Source organism: Phyllobates terribilis, unplaced genomic scaffold, assembly GCF_046119375.1.
Source record: "Phyllobates terribilis strain yellow unplaced genomic scaffold, ASM4611937v1 Scaffold_2__4_contigs__length_985480577, whole genome shotgun sequence".
Taxonomy (NCBI): Eukaryota; Metazoa; Chordata; class Amphibia; order Anura; family Dendrobatidae; genus Phyllobates; species Phyllobates terribilis.
The window spans coordinates 944245218-944266933 of record NW_027362762.1 but is presented as its reverse complement, the minus strand read 5'-3'; the positions used below and the strand labels follow the sequence as shown (position 1 = coordinate 944266933).

Genomic DNA, 21716 nt, shown 5'->3' with positions numbered 1-21716 from the left:
GTTCATAAACTGGGCCACCTGAGCAGGAGCTGATATTATAGCCGTTTAATAGTTATATTCTTGTACATAGGAGCAGTATTATAGTATATTCTTGTACATAGGGGGCAGTATTATAGTAGCTATATTCTTGTACATAGGGGCAGTATTATAACAGTTATATTCTTGTACATAGTGGGCAGTATTATAGTAGTTATATTCTTGTACATAGGAGCAGTATTATAGTAGTTATATTCTTATACATAGGAGCAGTATTATAGTAGTTATATTCTTGTACATAGCAGCAGTATTATAGTAGTTATATTCTTGTACATAGGGGGCAGTATTATAGTAGTTATATTCTTGTACATAGGGGGCAGTATTATAGTAGTTATATTCTTGTACATAGGGGCTAGTATTATAGTAGTTATATTCTTGTACATAGGGGGCAGTATTATAGTAGTTATATTCTTGTACATAGGAGCAGTATTATAGTATATTCTTGTACATAGGGGGCAGTATTATAGTAGTTATATTCTTGTACAAAGGGACAGTATTATAACAGCTATATTCTTGTACATAGGGGGCAGTATTATAGTAGTTATATTCTTGTACATAGGGAGCAGTATTATAGTAGTTATATTCTTGTTCATAGCATGCAGTATTATAGTAGTTATATTCTTGTACATAGGGGGCAGTATTATTGTAGTTATATTCTTGTACATAGGGAGCAGTATTATAGTAGTTATATTCTTGTACATAGGAGCAGTATTATAGTAGTTATATTCTTGTACATAGGGGACAGAATTATAGTATATTCTAGTACATAGGGGGCAGTATTATAGTAGTTATATTCTTGTACATAGGAGCAGTATTATAGTAGTTATATTCTTGTACATAGGAGCAGCATTATAGTAGTTATATTCTTGTACATAGGAGCAGTATTATAGTATATTCTTGTACATAGGGGGCAGTATTATAGTAGTTATAACAAGTTCATAAACTGGGCCACCTGAGCAGGAGCTGATATTATAGCCGTTTAATAGTTATATTCTTGTAGATTGCAGCAGTATTATAGTATATTCTTGCACATAGCGTGCAGTATTATAGTAGTTATATTCTTGTACATAGGGGGCAGTATTATAGTAGTTATATTCTTGTACATAGGGGGCAGTATTATAGTAGTTATATTCTTGTACATAGGGAGCAGTATTATAGTAGCTATATTCTTGTACATAGGGGACAGTATTATAGTATATTCTAGTACATAGGGGCAGTATTATAGTAGTTATATTCTTGTACATAGGAGCAGGTTGTGTAATCAGGAGAGCTGGGGTCCTTCAGAGATTCTGTGAGGATCCAATTTTCAATCTTCAGTGTTGCATTTAGTGTATGCGCCTCTAGAAAAAAAAACTAAAATGGTCATACAGTATGTGAAACAAGTTCATAAACTGGGCCACCTGAGCAGGAGCTGATATTATAGCCGTTTAATAGTTATATTCTTGTACATAGGAGCAGTATTATAGTATATTCTTGTACATAGGGGGCAGTATTATAGTAGCTATATTCTTGTACATAGGGGCAGTATTATAACAGTTATATTCTTGTACATAGTGGGCAGTATTATAGTAGTTATATTCTTATACATAGGAGCAGTATTATAGTATATTCTTGTACATAGGGGGCAGTATTATAGTAGCTATATTCTTGTACATAGGGGCTAGTATTATAGTAGTTATATTCTTGTACATAGGGGGCAGTATTATAGTAGTTATATTCTTGTACATAGGAGCAGTATTATAGTATATTCTTGTACATAGGGGGCAGTATTATAGTAGTTATATTCTTGTACAAAGGGGCAGTATTATAACAGCTATATTCTTGTACATAGGGAGCAGTATTATAGTAGTTATATTCTTGTACATAGGAGCAGTATTATAGTAGTTATATTCTTGTACATAGGGGACAGTATTATAGTATATTCTAGTACATAGGGGGCAGTATTATAGTAGTTATATTCTTGTACATAGGAGCAGTATTATAGTAGTTATATTCTTGTACATAGGAGCAGCATTATAGTAGTTATATTCTTGTACATAGGAGCAGTATTATAATATATTCTTGTACATAGGGGGCAGTATTATAGTAGTTATAGCAAGTTCATAAACTGGGCCACCTGAGCAGGAGCTGATATTATAGCCGTTTAATAGTTATATTCTTGTACATTGCAGCAGTATTATAGTATATTCTTGTACATAGCGTGCAGTATTATAGTAGTTATATTCTTGTACATAGGGGGCAGTATTATAGTAGTTATATTCTTGTACATAGGGGGCAGTATTATAGTAGTTATATTCTTGTACATAGGAGCAGTATTATAGTAGTTATATTCTTGTATATAGGAGCAGTATTATAGTAGTTATATTCTTGTACATAGGGGAAAGTATTATAGTATATTCTAGTACATAGGGGGCAGTATTATAGTAGTTATATTCTTGTATATAGGAGCAGCATTATAGTAGTTATATTCTTGCACATAGGAGCAGTATTATAGTATATTCTTGTACATAGGGGGCAGTATTATAGTAGTTATAACAAGTTCATAAACTGGGCCACCTGAGCAGTAGCTGATATTATAGCCGTTTAATAGTTATATTCTTGTACATTGCAGCAGTATTATAGTATATTCTTGTACATAGCGTGCAGTATTATAGTAGTTATATTCTTGTACATAGGGGGCAGTATTATAGTAGTTATATTCTTGTACATAGGGGGCAGTATTATAGTAGTTATATTCTTGTACATAGGGAGCAGTATTATAGTAGTTATATTCTTGTACATAGGGGACAGTATTATAGTATATTCTAGTACATAGGGGCAGTATTATAGTAGTTATATTCTTGTACATAGGAGCAGTATTATAGTAGTTATATTCTTGTACATAGGGGCAATATTATAGTAGTTATATTCTTGTACATAGCAGGCAGTATTATAGTAGATATATTCTTGTACATAGGAGCAGTATTATAGTAGTTATATTCTTGTACATAGGAGCAGCATTATAGTAGTTATATTCTAGTACATAGGGGGCAGTATTATAGTAGTTATATTCTTGTACATAGGGTCAGTATTATAGTAGTTATATTCTTGTAACATAGGGGGCACTATTATAGTAGTTATATTCTTATATATAGGGGCAGCATTATAGTATTTATATTCTTGTACATAGGGGCAGTATTATAGTATTTATATTCTTGTACATAGGGAGCAGTATTATAGTAGTTATATTCTTGTACATAGCGTACAGTATTATAGCAGTTATATTCTTGTACATAGTGTGCAGTATTATAGCAGTTATATTCTTGTACATAGGGGCAGTATTATAGTAGTTATATTCTTGTATATAGGAGCAGTATTATAGTAGCTATATTCTTGTACATAGGGGCAGTATTATAGTAGTTATATTCCTGTACATAGTGGCAGTATTATAGTAGTTATATTCTAGTACATAGGAGCAGTATTATAGTAATTATATTCTTGTATATAGGAGCAGTATTATAGTAGTTATATTCTTGTACATAGTGGCAGTATTATAGTAGTTATATTCTTGTACATAGGAGCAGTATTATAGTAGTTATATTCTTGTATATAGGAGCAGTATTATAGTAGATATATTCTTGTACATAGGGGCAGTATTATAGTAGTTATATTCTTGTACATAGGAGCCGTATTATAGTAGTTAGTAGAGGCTGGACAGACATCTGTCTGAGATGATTTAGTGAATCCTGCTTTGAGCAGGGGGTTGGACCAGATGACCCAGGAGGTCCCTTCCAACTCTACCATTCTATGATTCTATGATTCTATGATTCTATGATTCTAGTTATATTCTTGTATATAGGAGTACTATTCTAGTAGTTATATTCTTGTACATAGGAGCAGTATTATAGTAGTTATATTCTTGTACATAGGAGCAGTATTATAGTAGATATATTCTTGTACATAGGGGGCAGTATTATATTAGTTATATTCCTGTACATAGGGGCAGTATTATAGTAGTTATATTCTTGTACATAGGAGCAGTATTATAGTAGCTATATTCTTGTACATAGGGGTAGTATTATAGTAGTTATATTCTTGTACATAGGGGGCAGTATTATAGTAGTTATATTCTTGCACATAGGAGCAGTATTATAGTAGTTATATCCTTGTATATAGGGGCAGTATTATAGTAGTTGTACATAGGAGCATAATTATAGGAGTTATATTTGCGCATGGTAGGGCTTGGAAGAATAGGAGCGCCATTTGACTTTTTGAATGTAAAATTTGCTGGAATAATTAGCCGACGCCATGTCGCATTTGTAGAGCCCCTGATGTGCCTAAACTGTGTAAACCCACCACAAGTAACACCATTTTGCCTCAGGGCACTTATATAGATGGTGAGCACCTTGAACCCCCAGGTGCTTCACAGAAGTTGATACCATTGAACCGTGAAAATTAAAAAAAAAAAAATTTCACACAAAAATGTTTTTAGTCCCAATTTTTTTATTTTCACAATGTTAACAGGAGAAAATGGACCCCAAAATTTGTTGTGTAGATAGATACCCCATATGTAGGGGAAAACTACTGTGTGGGCACACAGCAAGACTCAGAAAGCAAGGAATGACGTTTTGGAACTCAGACTTTGATGGAATGCCTGCGGATGTTACAGTGCCTACAAGTAGTATTCAACCCCCTGCAGATTTAGCTGGTTTGATAAGATGCAAATAAGTTAGAGCCTTCAAACTGCAAACGAGAGTAGGTTTTATGAACAGAAGCATAAATCTTACAAACCAAAAAGTTATGTTGCTCAGTTGAATTTTATTAAATTTTAAACATAAAAGTGTGGGTCAATTATTATTCAACCCCTATGTTTAATATTTTGTGGAATAACCCTTGTTTGTAATTACAGCTAATAATCGTCTTTTATAAGACCTGATCAGGCCGGCACAGGTCTGTGGAGTTATCTTGGCCCACTCCTCCATGTAGATCTTCTCCAAGTTATCTAGGTTCTTTGGGTGTCTCATGTGGACTTTATTCTTGAGCTCCTTCCACAAGTTTTCAATTGGGTTAAGGTCAGGAGACTGACTAGGCCACTCCAACACCTTGACTTTTTCCCTCTTGAACCAGGCCTTGGTTTTCTTGGCTGTGTGCTTTGGGTCGTTGTCTTGTTGGAAGATGAAATTACGACCCATCTTAAGATCCTTGATGGAGGAGCGGAGGTTCTTGGCCAAAATCTCCAGGTAGGCCGTGCTATCCATCTTCCCATGGATGCGGACCAGATGGCCAGGCCCCTTGGCTGAGAAACAGCCCCACAGCATGATGCTGCCACCACCATGCTTGACTGTAGGGATGGTATTCTTGGGGTCGTATGCAGTGCCATCCAGTCTCCAAACGTCACGTGTGTGGTTGGCACCAAAGATCTCGATCTTGGTCTCATCAGACCATAGAACCTTGAACCAGTCTGTCTCAGAGTCCTCCAAGTGATCATGAGCAAACTGTAGACGAGCCTTGACATGACGCTTTGAAAGTAAAGGTACCTTACGGGCTCGTCTGGAACGGAGACCATTGCGGTGGAGTACGTTACTTATGGTATTGACTGAAACCAATGTCCCCACTGCCATGAGATCTTCCCGGAGCTCCTTCCTTGTTGTCCTTGGGTTAGCCTTGACTCTTCGGACAAGCCTGGCCTCGGCACGGGAGGACACTTTCAAAGGCTGTCCAGGCCGTGGAAGGCTAACAGTAGTTCCATAAGCCTTCCACTTACGGATGATGCTCCCAACAGTGGAGACAGGTAGGCCCAACTCCTTGGAAAGGGTTTTGTACCCCTTGCCAGCCTTGTGACCCTCCACGATCTTGTCTCTGATGGCCTTGGAATGCTCCTTTGTCTTTCCCATGTTGACCATGTCTGAGTGCTGTTCACAAGTTTGGGGAGGGTCTTAAATAGTCAGAAAAGGCTGGCAAAAGAGATCTTTAATCCACACATGTGAAGCTCATTATTCTTGGTGCCTGAACTACTTCTTAATACTTTAGGGGGACCAAACAGAATTCTTGTGGTTTGAGGGGTTGAATAATAAATGACACTCTGAATTAACTTTTAACGTTTTAAAAAAAAAAAAAAAAAAAAATTTGCTGCAGTGCATTTCCCACTTCCAGGCTGATCTACAGTACAAATGTCACAATGCCAAGTTAATTCCGCATGTGTCAACCAGCTAAATCTGCAGGGGGTTGAATACTACTTGTAGGCACTGTATGTCGTGTTTGGAGAGCCCCCTGTTGTGCCTAAACAGTGGAAAAGCCCTACAATTGACCCCATTTTGGAAACTGGACCCCTCAAAGAATTTATCTAGCTGTGTGGTGAGCATCTTGAACCCATAGGTGCGTCACAGAATTTTACAATGTTGATCTGAAAATTAAAAAATATATATTTTTCCCACAAAAATGTTGTTTTAGCCCCAAATTTTTTCATTTTTATGAGGATAGCAGGAGAAAATGGACAACAAAGGGTGTTGTTCAATTTCTCCTGAGTACACTGATACTGCATGTGTGGTCGAAAACTACTTTTGAGGCACAATGCAAATGTCAGAAGAGAAGGAGCGTCATATTGGAGTTCAGATTTTGCTGGACTGGTTTGATGGTGCCATGTCATATTGGCAGAGTCCCTGAGGTGCCAGAACAGCAGAACCTCCAATTTTACAAACTACACCTCTCAATGAATTCATCTAGGGGTGCAGTGATCATATTGATACCACAGGTGGGTCACAGAATTTTATACCATTGGGCAGGGAAGAAAAAAATAATTACATTTTTAGCACCAAAATTTTGTTTTAGCCCCAGATTTTCCATTTTCACACTGGGAAATGGGTAAAAATGGCACCACAATTTCTGCTGAATGTAGAAATACCCCATAAGTGGCTGTACAGTACTGCTTAGCCATACGGCGAGACTCGGGAGTGATAGAGCACTATTTGCCTCCTGGAGCGCAGATTTTCAGAGATTAGTTTTCAGACTCCATATACAGAGCCCCTAAGTGCTAGAAGAGCAGAATCAACCGTCAAATGACCCCATTTTGGAAATTATACACCTTTGGAAATTTATCTACAGGTGTAATGATGATTTTCACTCCATGGGTGTTTTCCAGAAACAAGCAGCAGTGGATATTGCTGAGTGAAAATTGCAAACTGCCGTTGTAGTGACAGGTACATTGTAGTGACCAGTACGTTGCATTGTCCAGCTTGTGCTTCTGGAGACATGCACCCGTAAATTAGGTGGGCTCTCATCGCTATAGAAATGCCAAACATGGGGACGCTAACTGCAGTTTAGACACACTGGGGCTCAGAAGGGAGGTGGGCATTTGGATTTGGGAGTGCAGAATTTGCTGGATTTCTTTTAGGGGGTGAGGAGCCATTTCACTTTTCCAGAGCGTTTGTACCACCAGTAACGTGGAATCCCCCTATATTTCCAATAACAGATGACGGACCTGAGTGGGGTCTGATTGGATTGATTTGAAGCTTTTATTGGGAACATTTTACATAATGTTTTGCATCACATTTATCCTGTGCTCTACGCTGAGCACTTACATCGGAGTTTCCATCTAAATTTCTGAGTGACATGATTCAGATGAAACTTCTGAGGTATCTATTCACTATAATGAAGCAGCAGAGTTACTCTGGACTCCGTCTGGCCTCTGTTTAGAGGTATCCTTTTTTTCTGAGATTCACAAAAATGTGGCTGACCACGCTTTTATGAATGTCCTAAAATATGGGCACTAATGGATCACAGGCCAGACGTGTCCACAGTGCCTCCATCAGCCTCATTACAGGGAATCTTCTGCTGGGGGGGTCCACCTGAATCACGTATTTCAGAGATTTACACGGAAACCCCGGTGTAAGCGCTCAGCTCAGAGCACAGGATAAATGTTAACCGAACCATACTGCGATCTTTAGGAGGCAGAATGATCAAATCAACAGCAGGTGAAGAATTGGTCTCATTTATTTTTTATGCCGTTCCTTGTGCGGTGATTAGACGGCTTTATTCTTCTGATCGGTGCGATTACCGCGATACCAGATTTATATCGGGTTTTTATATTTGGCTGCTGTCACACACTAAAAGATGCTTTTTTTTTTACAAAAACTAGTTATTGCATCGCCATATTTTGAGAGCTATAATTTTTCCATATTTCAGCCAACACAGTCATTTAAGGGATTGTTTTTGGCGGGATGAGTTGACGTTTTTATTGGTACCATTTTCTGGCACATGACGCTATTTGATCGCTATCTATTTGGATTTTTGGGAGGCAGAATAAACAAAAACCAGCAATTCACGAATTGTTTTTTTGGGATTTTTTTTATGTCGTTCCATGTTTTGTAAAATTGATTAGGTAGCGTTAATTTTCGGGTCAGTACATTTACAGCGATACCATAGTTCTATCCTTTTTTACATTTTCGCGCTTTTATACAATAAGAACTATTTTATAGAAAAAATAATTATTTTTTGCATCGCTTTATTCTGAGAGTTATAACTTTTTTATTTTTCCATTGCTGGAGCTGTATGGTGGCTTGTTTTTTGCGGGACAAGATGATGTTTTCAGCAGTACCATTTTTATTTACATTCATATTTTTGATCGCTTTTTATTCCACGTTTTGTTCGGCTGTAGTGGGACAGTTTTCTAGATCGGGTTGTTCTGGACGCAACGATACCAAATATGTGTACTTTTTTTTTAATAAAAATATTTATATATGGGTACAATATTTTTTTATTTTTTTATTATTATTATTATTATATATTTTTACAAAAAAAATCACTTTTTTTTACTTTTTTATTTTATTCCACTGTGGAACTTTTTGCAGGCTGACTGCATGTATAGCATAGGGATGCAGGAGCATTGCTTTGCTATACAAACTGTCAGCGCTGCACTGGCAGACAAACTTGCTACATCATGCACTGAGCATGATCTAGTTCTGGTTTGCTAGCTTTGGTTTGCTAGTTTGCTAGCTCTGGTGACCCGGATGTCATCATTCTCTGGGATAACACATCAGATTGCAGATATCAAGGTATAATTTTATTCAGCTTCCTATGACCTACATGTCCATATAGGGTTGATCCTACTGACAGATTCCCTTTAACTCTACATAGGATACTTTCTTATGATTCTATTGGGTGTAATATATTTATATAGATAGATAGATAGATACACTGCTCAAAAAAATAAAGGGAACACTCAAATAACCCATCCTAGATCTGAATGAATGAAATCTTCTCATTGAATACTTTGTTCTGTACAAAGTTGAATGTGCTGACAACAAAATCACACAAAAATCATCAATGGAAATCACATTTATTAACCAATGGAGGCCTGGATTTGGAGTCACCCCCAAAATTAAAGTGGAAAAACACACTACAGGCTGATCCAACTTTGATGTAATGTCCTTAAAACAAGTCAAAATGAGGCTGAGTATTGTGTGTGGCCTCCACGTGCCTGTATGACCTCCCTACAACGCCTGGGCATGCTCCTGATGAGGCTGAGTATTGTGTGTGGCCTCCACGTGCCTGTATGACCTCCCTACAATGCCTGGGCATGCTCCTGATGAGGCTGAGTATTGTGTGTGGCCTCCACGTGCCTGTATGACCTCCCTACAACGCCTGGGCATGCTCCTGATGAGGCTGAGTATTGTGTGTGGCCCCCACGTGCCTGTATGACCTCCCTACAATGCCTGGGCATGCTCCTGATGAGGCTGAGTATTGTGTGTGGCCTCCACGTGCCTGTATGACCTCCCTACAACGCCTGGGCATGCTCCTGATGAGGCTCCGTATTGTGTGTGGCCTCCACGTGCCTGTATGACCTCCCTACAACGCCTGGGCATGCTCCTGATGAGGTTGTGGATGGTCTCCTGAGGGATCTCCTCCCAGACCTGGACCAAAGCATCCGCCAACTCCTGGACAGTCTGTGGTGTAACGTTGGTGGATGGAGCGAGACATGATGTCTCAGATGTGCTCAATCGGATTCAGGTCTGGGGAACGGGCGGCCAGTCCATAGCGTCAATGCCTTCATCTTGCAGGAACTGCTGACACACTCCAGCCACATGAGGTCTGGCATTGTCCTGCATTAGGAGGAACCCAGGGCCAACCGCACCAGCATATGGTCTCACAAGGGGTCTGAGGATCTCATCTCGGTACCTAATGACAGTCAGGCTACCTCTGGCGAGCACATGGAGGGCTGTGCGGCCCTCCAAAGAAATGCCACCCCACACCATTACTGACCCACTGCCAAACCGGTCATGCTGAAGGATGTTGCAGGCAGCAGATCGCTCTCCACGGCGTCTCCAGACTCTGTCACGTCTGTCACATGTGCTCAGTGTGAACCTGCTTTCATCTGTGAAGAGCACAGGGCGCCAGTGGGGACTTTGCCAATCCTGGTGTTCTGTGGCAAATGCCAAGCGTCCTGCACGGTGTTGGGCTGTGAGCACAACCCCCATCTGTGGACGTCGGTCCCTCATACCACCCTCATGGAGTCGGTTTCTAACCATTTGTGCAGACACATGCACATTTGTGGCCTGCTGGAGGTCATTTTGCAGGGCTCTAGCAGTGCTCCTCCTGTTCCTCCTTGCACAAAGGAGGAGGTAACGGTCCTGCTGCTGGGTTTTTGCCTTCCTATGGCTCCCTCCACATCTCCTGGTATCGGCTCCATGCTCTGGACACTGTGCAGACAGACACAGCTACCCTTCTTGCCACAGCTCGTACTGATGTGCCATCCTGGATGAGCTGCACTACCTGAGCAACTTCTGTGGGTCGTAGACACGGCCTCAGGCTACTGTACTTCTGGGGCTGAGAGCAATGGCAAAATGAAAAAGTGAGCAAAACAACAGCCAAAAAGGATGAGAACAGAGAAATGGTCTGTGGTCACCTCCTGCAGAACCGCTCCTTTATAGGGGGTATCTTGCTAATTGCCGATCATTTCTATCAGTTGTCTGTTCCATTTGCACAACAGCAGGAGAGATTGATTCACAATCAGTGTTGATTCATGACTGGACAGGTAGATTTCACATTAGTGTTATTGACTTGGAGTTACATTGTGTTGTTTAAGTGTTCACTTTATTTTTTTGAGCAGTGTATACACACATACAGTACAGACCAAAAGTTTGGACACACCTCATTTAAAGACTTTTCTGTATTTTCATGACTATGAAAATTGTACATTCACACTGAAGGCATCAAAACTATGAATTAACACATGTGGAATTATATACTTAACAAAAAAGTGTGAAACAACTGAAAATATGTCTTATATTCTAGGTTCTTCAAAGTAGCCACCTTTTGCTTTGATGACTGCTTTGCACACTCTTGGCATTCTCTTGATGAGCTTCAAGAGGTAGTCACCGGAAATGGTCTTCCAACAATCTTGAAGGAGTTCCCAGAGATGCTTAGCACTTGTTGGCCCTTTTGCCTTCACTCTGCGGTCCAGCTCACCCCAAACCATCTCGATTGGGTTCAGGTCTGGTGACTGTGGAGGCCAGGTCATCTGGCGTAGCACCCCATCACTCTCCTTCTTGGTCAAATAGCCCTTACACAGCCTGGAGGTGTGTTTGGGGTCATTGTCCTGTTGAAAAATAAATGACGGTCCAACTAAATGCAATCCGGATGGAATAGCATGCCGCTGCAAGATGCTGTGGTAGCCATGCTGGTTCAGTATGCCTTCAATTTTGAATAAATCCCCAACAGTGTCACCAGCAAAGCCCCCCCACACCATCACACCTTCTTTGAAGAACCTAGAATATAAGACATATTTTCAGTTGTTTCACACTTTTTCGTTTAGTATATAATTCCACATGTGTTAATTCATAGTTTTGATGCCTTCAGTGTGAATGTACAATTTTCATAGTCAGGAAAATACAGAAAAATCTTTAAATGAGAAGGTGTGTCCAAACTTTTGGTCTGTACTGTATGTGTGTGTAAACTATAAAACATGCACACATCCCAAAAAAATCTATTACTAATGTAAGTTAGTATCACACATCCATTGAGAGACGTTGCCTACACCAGACCGGCGGAATATAGAAACTATACTGTACATTAGAAGTCTTAGCCTGCCCTCTAGTGGATATCTGGTTGCATGGCATTTTCTTGCTTACTACTTAACCTCTGGCGGCGCAAATAGAAGGTTTATATGATCAGGCCTGGCGCCAGCACCTGGCGCACCCGTGCAAGTGCCGGGGTCCTGAGCAGGTGGGGGGGCCCACTCGCCGTCGGGCACCCCACCGCGCTATGGGACCCATGAGCGGAGGAGAGCGGTGTCAGCGCCCACTTTCCCGGCTTGCTCAGGGCCCCTGCAGCCGGCACAATACTTACCTCTCCCTGTGCCTCCGCAGCAACTCCAGTCTCTTCAGCATCCTCTGACTGTGACGTCTCAGTTCAGAGGGCGCGGTGACGTCTTTCCACCGCGCTCTTTCCTGAACCGTCACAGTGCAGAGCGGGAAGATGCTGGCGACGCTGGACTCCAGAGCAGCGGCAGCAGGTGAGGAGGAGTGAGTAGAGTATTTGATTATTTTTTTTAATGTATGGAGGCATGGGGCATTATAAGGGGGGGGGGGTGACATCCTGCATGGGTCATTATAAGGGGGGGTGACATCCTGACATCCTGCATGGGGCATTATAAGGGGGGGTGACATCCTGCATGGGGCATTGTATGGGGGGGGAGTGACATCCTGCATGGGGCATTATAGGGGGGGTGACATCTTGCATGGGGCATTATAAGGGGGGGTGACATCCTGACATCCTGCATAGGGCATTATACGGGGGCAACAGCCTGCATGGGGCATTATAAGGGGGGGGGTGGGTGACATCCTGCATGGAGCATTATATGGGGGGAACAGCCTGCATGGAGCATTATGTGGCGGCACATCCTGCATGGAGCATTATATGGGGGTCAGTATTCTGTATGGAGCGTTAAATGGGGGCCAGTATCCTGTATGGAGTGTTATAAAGCGGCCAATATCCTGTATGGAGTGTTATATGGGGGCAAGTATCCTGTATGAAGCGTTATAAGGGGGCCAGTATCCTGTATGGAGCGTGATAAGGCGGCCAATATCCTATATGGAGCGTTATATGGGGGCCAGTATCATGTATGGAGCGTTATATGGGGGCCAGTATCCTGTATGGAGTGTTATATGGGGGCCAGTATCCTGTATGGAGCGTTATATGGGGGCCAGTATCCTGTATGGAGCGTGATAAGGCGGCCAATATCCTGTATGGAGCGTTATATGGGGGCCAGTATCCTGTATGGAGCGTTATATGGGGGCCAGTATCCTGTATGGAGCGTTATGTGGGGGCCAGTATCCTATATGGAGCGATTCGCCAGTTTCTGAGCTATTGTGGAATTTACAATAGATATCGCTCATGTAATGTAAGAAGTGAAATCTTCGGTATTGTACTATATATATATATATATATATTTCTCTGCGGTATCTGTGCATCATGAATCGTGGTATGTGTTAAAGGGGCCCACTGAGACTCTTTCGCCCGGGGCCCAGAAAAATCTGGAACCGGCCCTGTATATGATATTTGACAAACCTATGAAATTACCTGTTTTTACTCTTCCATTCCACACTTGCACCAGTCCACTGCAGTCCTTAAATGTCACCTGTGCCGTATACAGCTCCCCGGCCTGCAGTCCTTGTATCTCCATTGTGGTTCCCGTGATGGTTTTACTCTGATTCAATCCTTTTCCTGATACTTGGACATTATATGTGAAATCCTCGGGGCAGTCAGTGTTCCAGTGTAGATGGAAACCTCCGCTGGTCACGTTAAAGATGCTGTGATTGTAGAACATGGAGCAATCTACAAGGGCAGGAAGAGTTAGTAGAATCCATGTAACATACTGAAAAAAAGGGGAAAAACTTATTTATGGGGAGAAATGAAAAAAAAACCAGCTATTCTGCTTTTCTTTTTAGATTTTACTGTATAGGAAAGATGACCAGGTAACAATTCAGATGATACTAGATTTATAATGCTTTTATAGCTTTCATACTTTATTGTTTTTAGAAAAATTCCAAACTTTTATTTATTTATTTTTATTTTTTTGCTAAGACCCATAACTTTTTTTTATTTTTCCTTTATTTTTTTCAAGCTGTACTATCTATTGGTACGACTTTGGGAGCATATATGACTTTTTCTATTAACTTTTTATTTCATTTTTTTCAGGAAAGTAACGGAATAAGATGGCAACATTGGCAATTTTTCTTTCGTTCTTTTTACATTATTTGCCATATGGGCAAAAAAAAGAATTTTATATTTTGACAAATCAGATGCAGAGATACCAAATATAATTTTTTTTTATTTTAACATTTTCTTTGAATGAGAAAGAGGAAAAAAGTGAACTTTCAGGATTTTTTATTTTTTAATACTTTTGACAAAAATTATGTATTTTGCTTCATTCTTTTTGGAAAAAAAAATATAAAAAAAATTTCAAAAAAATTAGCTTTGTGTTACCATATTCTGAGAACTATATTTTTTTCATTTTTTTCGTCGATATGGCTCGGCGGGGGGGCGAATGTATGAAGCAGGCTCAGGAGTGGAGCCCGATCCATACAGGGCAGCTGCTGGCAATGTTTGCTGCGATTGCTCTTGTTGAACCACTTAAACGCTGCTGACAATCTCTGACAGCAGTAACTAAGTTTTATGATCGGGTGATGCCAACGTTCTAGGTGTGCCAATAGGTTGACATTCTAGTCTTTGGCTTACTGGAGGAGAACATCATTTCTCCTATATACACTGCACTAGTGCAAAAAAATACAGTAACAATGAAAAAAAAAAGTTTTCAAAAGCAAAATAAAGTCTAAAAGTTTAAATCACACACATTCAAAATTACACAAATAAATATTTGATATCGCACCATCTAGAAAAGCTCGATCTTGGAAAATATAAAATTGATTAATTTACCCGTAGACTTAAGTCAGGTTTTTTTTTTCAGGCACCACACATGCCCCAAGAAGTGGAATAAAAAGCGATTAAAACATTTTATGTACCCCAAAATGGATTCAATAAAAATCTTATCTCACCAGATTAAAAAAAAGTCTTCACTCAGCTCTATCGATGGGAAAATAAAAACAAATTATGGGTCTCAAAAATGGCAACACAAATCAACATAATTTTTTTTCTGGAATAATGTAAAAAAAAAATCACTAAAATATAAAAATACATTTGTAAGTTTGGTGTCATACTGATCTGTAGAATCATGTACTGTACAGTGAATGCTGTAAAAACAAAACCCCAAAAATTATGTGAATGGTGTAATTGCCTGCGGCCACCATTAGGGGGAGTGCTCTACATTGGTGAATGGTAATGAAAATAAGGGGTTTTTTTTATACAAATATTAAAATAGTTAACGAAATGGTAAAAAAAAAAAGTGAAAAACTTTCAAAAATAAAACATACTATTGGAAACGAGTGCTATCTATGTATATGTGATGAGATATACTTACTGCAGGGGGCAGCAGTAGCGCTGTCATAAGTCGCCTCCTGCGTGGTTGGAGCGCTGGAGAACGGCAGATGGGATGGACGAGGGCGAGGGTCTATAGGTGAGAAGATAGGAGCGCTGGAGAACGGCGGCGGCGGGTGAGATGGAGGAAGGCGAGGGTCTATAGGTGAAAAGGTAGGATGGCTGGAGAACGGCGGCGGGTGAGATGGACGAGAGGGAGGGATGGGACCTGAAGATAAGAAGGGAGACAGATTGCACAATCACTTTGATAGTAGGCTCAATATGGAGTCGGGACACTTAAAGGGGTTTTCCAGAATATAAAATGGATGGCCTAAACTTCCCCATCATTGTGTGATTGATGGCTCCGACCCCCAGGACAAGAGTAGAGAACCACACCGGGCCATGGAACTCCACATCACCTCTGATCCTTCTGTTTGCTGATGGGGGTGGAGCTGGGGCTCAAAATGATCACACACTGACAATGTGATGATTAATGACATATCCTGGAAACTTTCATTGGATGCCCATATATCTGTCACGCAAGGTGTGGGAAAGACTAAGTGAAACACGAAGAGAAGAGGGGAAGGGAGCCCAGACACTAGGGAAAAGGGAAGTGGAGACCTCCTAGGCTGATCTGATATCACCCTGTCTCCCATATCGTAGCTTTATTGGTTTCTCACCAATCGCCGCACAGGAACCTAAACCCCGTATTTCCCTAGCACTAGGCCATGGATAGGGAAGGGGGGATGAGCACTAGTCAGTCCCCACTAAAAACTAAAGACAACAAGGGAGACAAACACGGGAGAAAGTAACTTAGCCTGAGCCGACTACAGAGAGATTATACCACACGTCCTCTTAGCACCAGAGAGGCAGTAAACAGACTGCAGTAGCTCCAAGCCTTCACAAGGGACATGTGAATATCACTGGCGCCTCCCTGTAGCAAACAGAAAGTATTTAAAAACCCAGGCCTGGGTGTCAATTAGCAGGGGGGAGGTAGTCGCTGGGTCCTAGAGTGAGACAGATCTAAAAAGGTGTGTGTAATGCCAAACGAAGAGATCTTCTGAAACCAATTGTCTGTCACATCTGACACACCCGTGGCAATATCCTATGGTAGTGAGGAGGACAGACAAAAAATCTATCTTATTGTTGCAGATTTTAGCTTTCAAGAATATCCCATTCACAACAAGCTTTGCACATAAATGCCATGCTAATCACACAGCTGAGATCAGTGGGTGAGGATATAAAAGACTGCTATGCAGTTTACCTGACACATACAGTGTACTGATTAATGCACTAGGGACAGAGCTGACACTGCAATTTGTAAAGCCAGGCTGGCATGGACATAAAGATCGTGGTGGCAAAGGGTGCAACCGTGATTGGTCCTCCGGAGGGGGCCGCATGGGCCGACGGCAGTGCATATTTCAGCTGGATGTACAGTACATCCGAGGACGCACATTCAGCTGAAATGCATTGCGGTGCAGAGACTTGCGGAGTCTTGAACTGCGATACATGCCACCGGCCAATAGGTACCGGTAGCTGATGCCGGTGTGCAAGTCACTGGCTGCACATGGCAGTGATGTCATGCACTGCCGATAGCTTGCACGCTGAAGTCAGCTGACAAGCGATGGGGGAGTGGAGGAAATTGAGAAGAATCATTTATTTTTTTATGTGTTAAAGAACAGAGGCAGAAAGAGGGAAGTATAAACCAGGATGGGCCTAGAATGGGGAATATATATACCAGGATGGACCCAGGATGGGGGACATATATACAAGGATGGGGGATATATATACCAGGATGGGGGACATATATATAACAGGATGGGTGATATATATACCAGTATGGGGGACATATATATAACTAGTGGTGAGCGAGCATGCTCGATACTGCTCGTTGCTCGCCCGAGCATCTCACTGCTCGAGATGCTCGGCGCTCGCAGAGTATTTCCGGGTTGCTCGGGCGGGAACTCGGGTCCCCTCCCTGCATGTTTGGCGCTCTTTAGAGAGCCAATGAACATGCAGGGATTGCCTGCCACTCACTGTAATGCCGCAGCCATGTTGGTTGTGGGCATTACAGTGATTGGCTGGCCGCATAGCGTCATCGGGTCTATATTAGACCGGCGCCGCCATGCTCGTCACAGTCACTCCGGATCAGACAGTGTAGGGAGAGCTGCTGCTGTGTCAGGGAGAGATTTGATCGTGTATTAGGTAGTGTAGGGAGAAAAACCGTACATTACACATATCCGTCTTAACAAACAGTACTTCTGAGGACTAATCCATCTGCAGAGATATCAGGCAGGCAGTGTATATAGGCAAGCAGGCAGTGTATATAGCAGGCTGCAGTGCATAGCACAAGAGACTCCATTGCAGTTCTGCCTTCTGCTGCTGTTAGATATTTCTAGACATAGGCCCAGGTCTCAGGGGCCAGGAATAGTTTTCTTTGGATCTTAATCCTCATTATTTGCTTAAAAAGCAATCCAGAGAACACCATTTTTCTGCGCCATTTGCTTGTTGGCACTGCAGAATACAGCCAGGTCCTTTCCATATTACAGCACTAAAAATCCAGCTATTTAAAACCGTGTTTTCTCCGTCACACGGATCACATATAAGTTGTCAGAAAATACTGCCATTTCTGGCCTCCATTAAAAATTTCCTTTAGTGTGTCAGTGAAGCAATTCACACCAGTTTGCTGTTCAAACTACTTATCTACAGGCCAGGTATTTAAAACTGTGTTTTCTTCATCACACGGATCACATATAAGTTTGCTCCAAACTCAGTCATTTGTAGTGAGCGTGGAAGACACTGCCCTCCATTTAAAATGGGCAAGGCACGTGGCAAGGGATGGGGAACTGGACGTGATGCTAATGATGCCGAGGACAGGGCCGTGGGCAAGCCGAAATTGTGCCACAACAAACACCCACATCTTCTCGCCTGACCTTCCTGTCCCAGTTTCTAGGGGACCACAGCACACCACTATTGAACCCAGAGCAGTGTCAAAAGGCTGGTTGGATAGCGGATAATACTTCCAGTCACTTAGCCACCACCACCACCACCCTGTCTTCCACACGGTCAAGTCTCAGTAGCCGTGAGTCTGGACCGCATATCCCTCACCCTGATCCTCCTTCCTTCCACCATGCCGAGTACCCAGAGACAACTGATCCCACACTTGGACACTCTGAAGAGCTGTTCACTTTTCCATTTATAGATCCGGGCCTCTCGCCCGGTCCACTTGAAGCGGGGCAAGAGGAGATTGTGTGTAGCGATGCCCAAATATTTGAGCAGCCACGGTCACACGAAGGAGTCGGTGGGAAAGTGTCACAAGAGGTGGACGATGATGAGACACAATTGCCAGAAAGTCAGGAGGAGGACCAGGGTGTGGAAGTGGAAGACGAGGTGGTGGATGATATAGTAACTGACCCAACCTGGCAGGAGGACATGCAGAGCGAGGACAGCAGCACACAGGGGGAGGGAGGCAGAGCACCCCAACAGCCAGGAAGAAGCAGTGTGGTGGCCGCAGACAGAAGGCAGGCAACCATTCCCCGTAACACCAACACGAAGGAAGTTGCCAGTACAACTGTTAGGTCTTCCCGAGTCTGGTTGTTCTTTAAAGACTCTGCCGATAACCCCAAAAATGCCATTTGCACCACCTGCCAGCCCAGCATCAGCAGGGGTGGAAAAACGACCAGCCTGACCACCACCAGCATGATCAGGCACATGGCAGCAAAGCACCCGACTTTGTGGGCTGAACCCCAGGGTCCAGGAACAGTGTCTGCGGGTGGCACCATTGCTTCTTCCGCTGTTGTGCATGCAAGCCAATCTCCTGTCCATGGTGCATGCGAAGATGCCTCCTGCCCTGCACCTGTCGTTGCACACTCTCAAGTAGAAGCATCAGGAAGCAAGTCCATGTCCTTGTCCCAGCACAGCGTTCAGTTCTCCATACCCCAGTCCTTGGAACGCAAGCGCAAATATGCAGCCAACGCCTCACAGGCCACACTACTAAATTCTCACATTTCACGACTGCTTGCGCTCGAAATATTGCCTTTTAGGCTCGTGGAGACGGAAGCATTACGCAACCTGATGGCGGCAGCCGTCGCTCGGTACTCGGTCCCCAGCCGCCACTATTTCTCCCGGTGTGCCGTCCCCGCATTACACAAGCACGTGTCCCAAAACATTGTCCATGCTCTCAACAACGCAGTTACCGGTAAAGTCCACCTAACCACGGACACGTGGACAAGTGCTTGTGGGCAGGGACGGTACAACCCGCTGACGGCACACTGGGTTAACATAGTGGAAGCCGGGACCCAGTTGGACCTTGGGACGGAACACGTCCTCCCGACGCCAAGGATTGCGGGCCCTAGGTCAATCAAGGTTGCCTCCATGGTCTACAGCTCCTGCACCTCAGCCTCCTCCTCCTCTTCAGCCTCCATCTCCGAAATGACCACATCAGTCACAAGCTGAAAGCACTGCGGCACTGCCTCGGCCAAGCGGCAACAGGCTGTGCTGAAGCTAATATGCTTAGGTGACAAACCGCACAATGCTGAAGAGTTGTGGACAGCTCTGAAAGAGCAGGCAGATCTGTGGCTCACAATGCTGAACCTACAGCCAGGCATGGTCGTGTGTGACAATGGCCGGAACCTGGTGGCGGCTCTGAGGCAAGGCGAGCACACACACGTACCATGCCTGGCCCATGTGCTTAACCTCGTGGTTCAGCGGTTTCTCAAATCCTACCCTGAGCTGCCGGATTTGCTTGTTAAAGTACGCCGCCTGTGTGCCCATTTTAGAAAGTCAGCTACAGCTTCCGCCGCCCTTGCAGTGTTTCAGCAGCGTTTGCAGCTTCCGGCTCACAGACTTGTGTGTGATGTCCCCACGCATTGGAACTCTACACTTCAGATGTTGGGAAGAATTTGTGAGCAGAAGAGGGCAGTTGTTGAGTACCAGCATCAACTAGGCCGTCGGTATTCAGTTCAGAGTTCACACATAAGACCTCAGGAGTGGACATGGATGTCAGTCATATGTACCATCCTCCAAAACTTTGAGGACTCCACCAAGATGGTGAGCGGCAATGACGCCATAATTAACGTCACCATCCCGCTTCTCTGTCTTCTGAAACGCTCTCTGCTCACAATCAAAGAGGATGCATTGTAGGCGGAGCATGATGAGATGGAGCAAGGAATCATACAGGGTGATTACACACAGCCCAGCCTCATCTCATCCCAACGTGGATTGGGTGACAATGAGGAAGAGGAGGAGGAGGAGGAAGGACAGGAGCTAGTTTCATGCACTATAGACGGTACTACCTGCACAGCTGTCATACCATCTGTTCAGCGTGGATGGCCAGAGGACAGAGAGGAGGAGGAGGAGAGCATGGTCAGTCATCCTCTTGGTGAGGACACGGAAGTTTTGCCTGTTAGTAGTCTGGCATGCATGGCTGAGTTTATGTTACGCTGTCTTTCCCATGACCCTCACGTTCTCAAAATTTTGGGTGACAGTCATTACTGGTTGGTGACACTTCTAGACCCACGCTACAAGGAGAACTTTATATCTCTTACTCCTGAGGCGGACAGGTGTACTAAATTGGGGCAGTACCAGAAGGCCGTTGTTGCAGAACTATTAAAAAAATTCCCATCTGAAAATGCTGGCGGCAGAGGGCACACTTCGTTGGACAACCAAATAGTACAGGCGAGAGAGACACAACTTCAATCCAGCAGAGGCAGGGGAACACTGTCAAAGTTCTGGGAGAGTTTTCTCAGCCCCTCCCGTTGCACAGGCCCTGAGGCACAGGGTACTCTCAGAAGGAGTGCAAAGTTTGGGAAGATGCTGAGGGAGTACCTTGCCGACCGTACTAACGTCCTCCGTGATTCCTCTGTGCTTTATAATTATTGGGTATCCAAGCTGGATACGTGGAATGAACTGGCTCTCTATGCCTTGGAGGTCCTATGCCAGAGCGGGTTTTTAGTGCCGCTGGTGGAATTATAACTGATAAGTGCATCCGCCTGTCAACTGAAAATGCTGACAGGCTGAATCTTATAAAAATGAACAAGGGCTGGATTGGGCCAGACTTCTCAACACCACCGAATGATAGCAGCCTAACATAAACTCAAATCCAGTGTCTTTTCTTGGGAGGTGTATTTGTAGCACCCTGAGGATTCGGCTGCTACAGGGGTATTACACCTCAACCCAGAGGTGTGGTATTCCACTCCCGGGTAAGGATGGAGTGTGGAACTGAGCTCAGTAGG

General features: G+C 43.1%; 1 protein-coding gene across 1 annotated transcript in view; it reads right to left on the bottom strand.

The window, feature by feature from the left end:
• The window catches only part of UMODL1 (uromodulin like 1), a 251656-nt gene that overhangs the window by 163110 nt on the left and 66830 nt on the right, over nt 1-21716 (bottom strand). The window contains exons 6-7 of the mRNA XM_073669337.1: nt 15488-15712; nt 13591-13845 (exon numbers count right to left, since the gene is read on the bottom strand). Coding sequence (XP_073525438.1) covers nt 13591-13845; nt 15488-15712 — 480 coding nt within the window. The remainder of the gene's footprint in view (nt 1-13590; nt 13846-15487; nt 15713-21716) is intronic.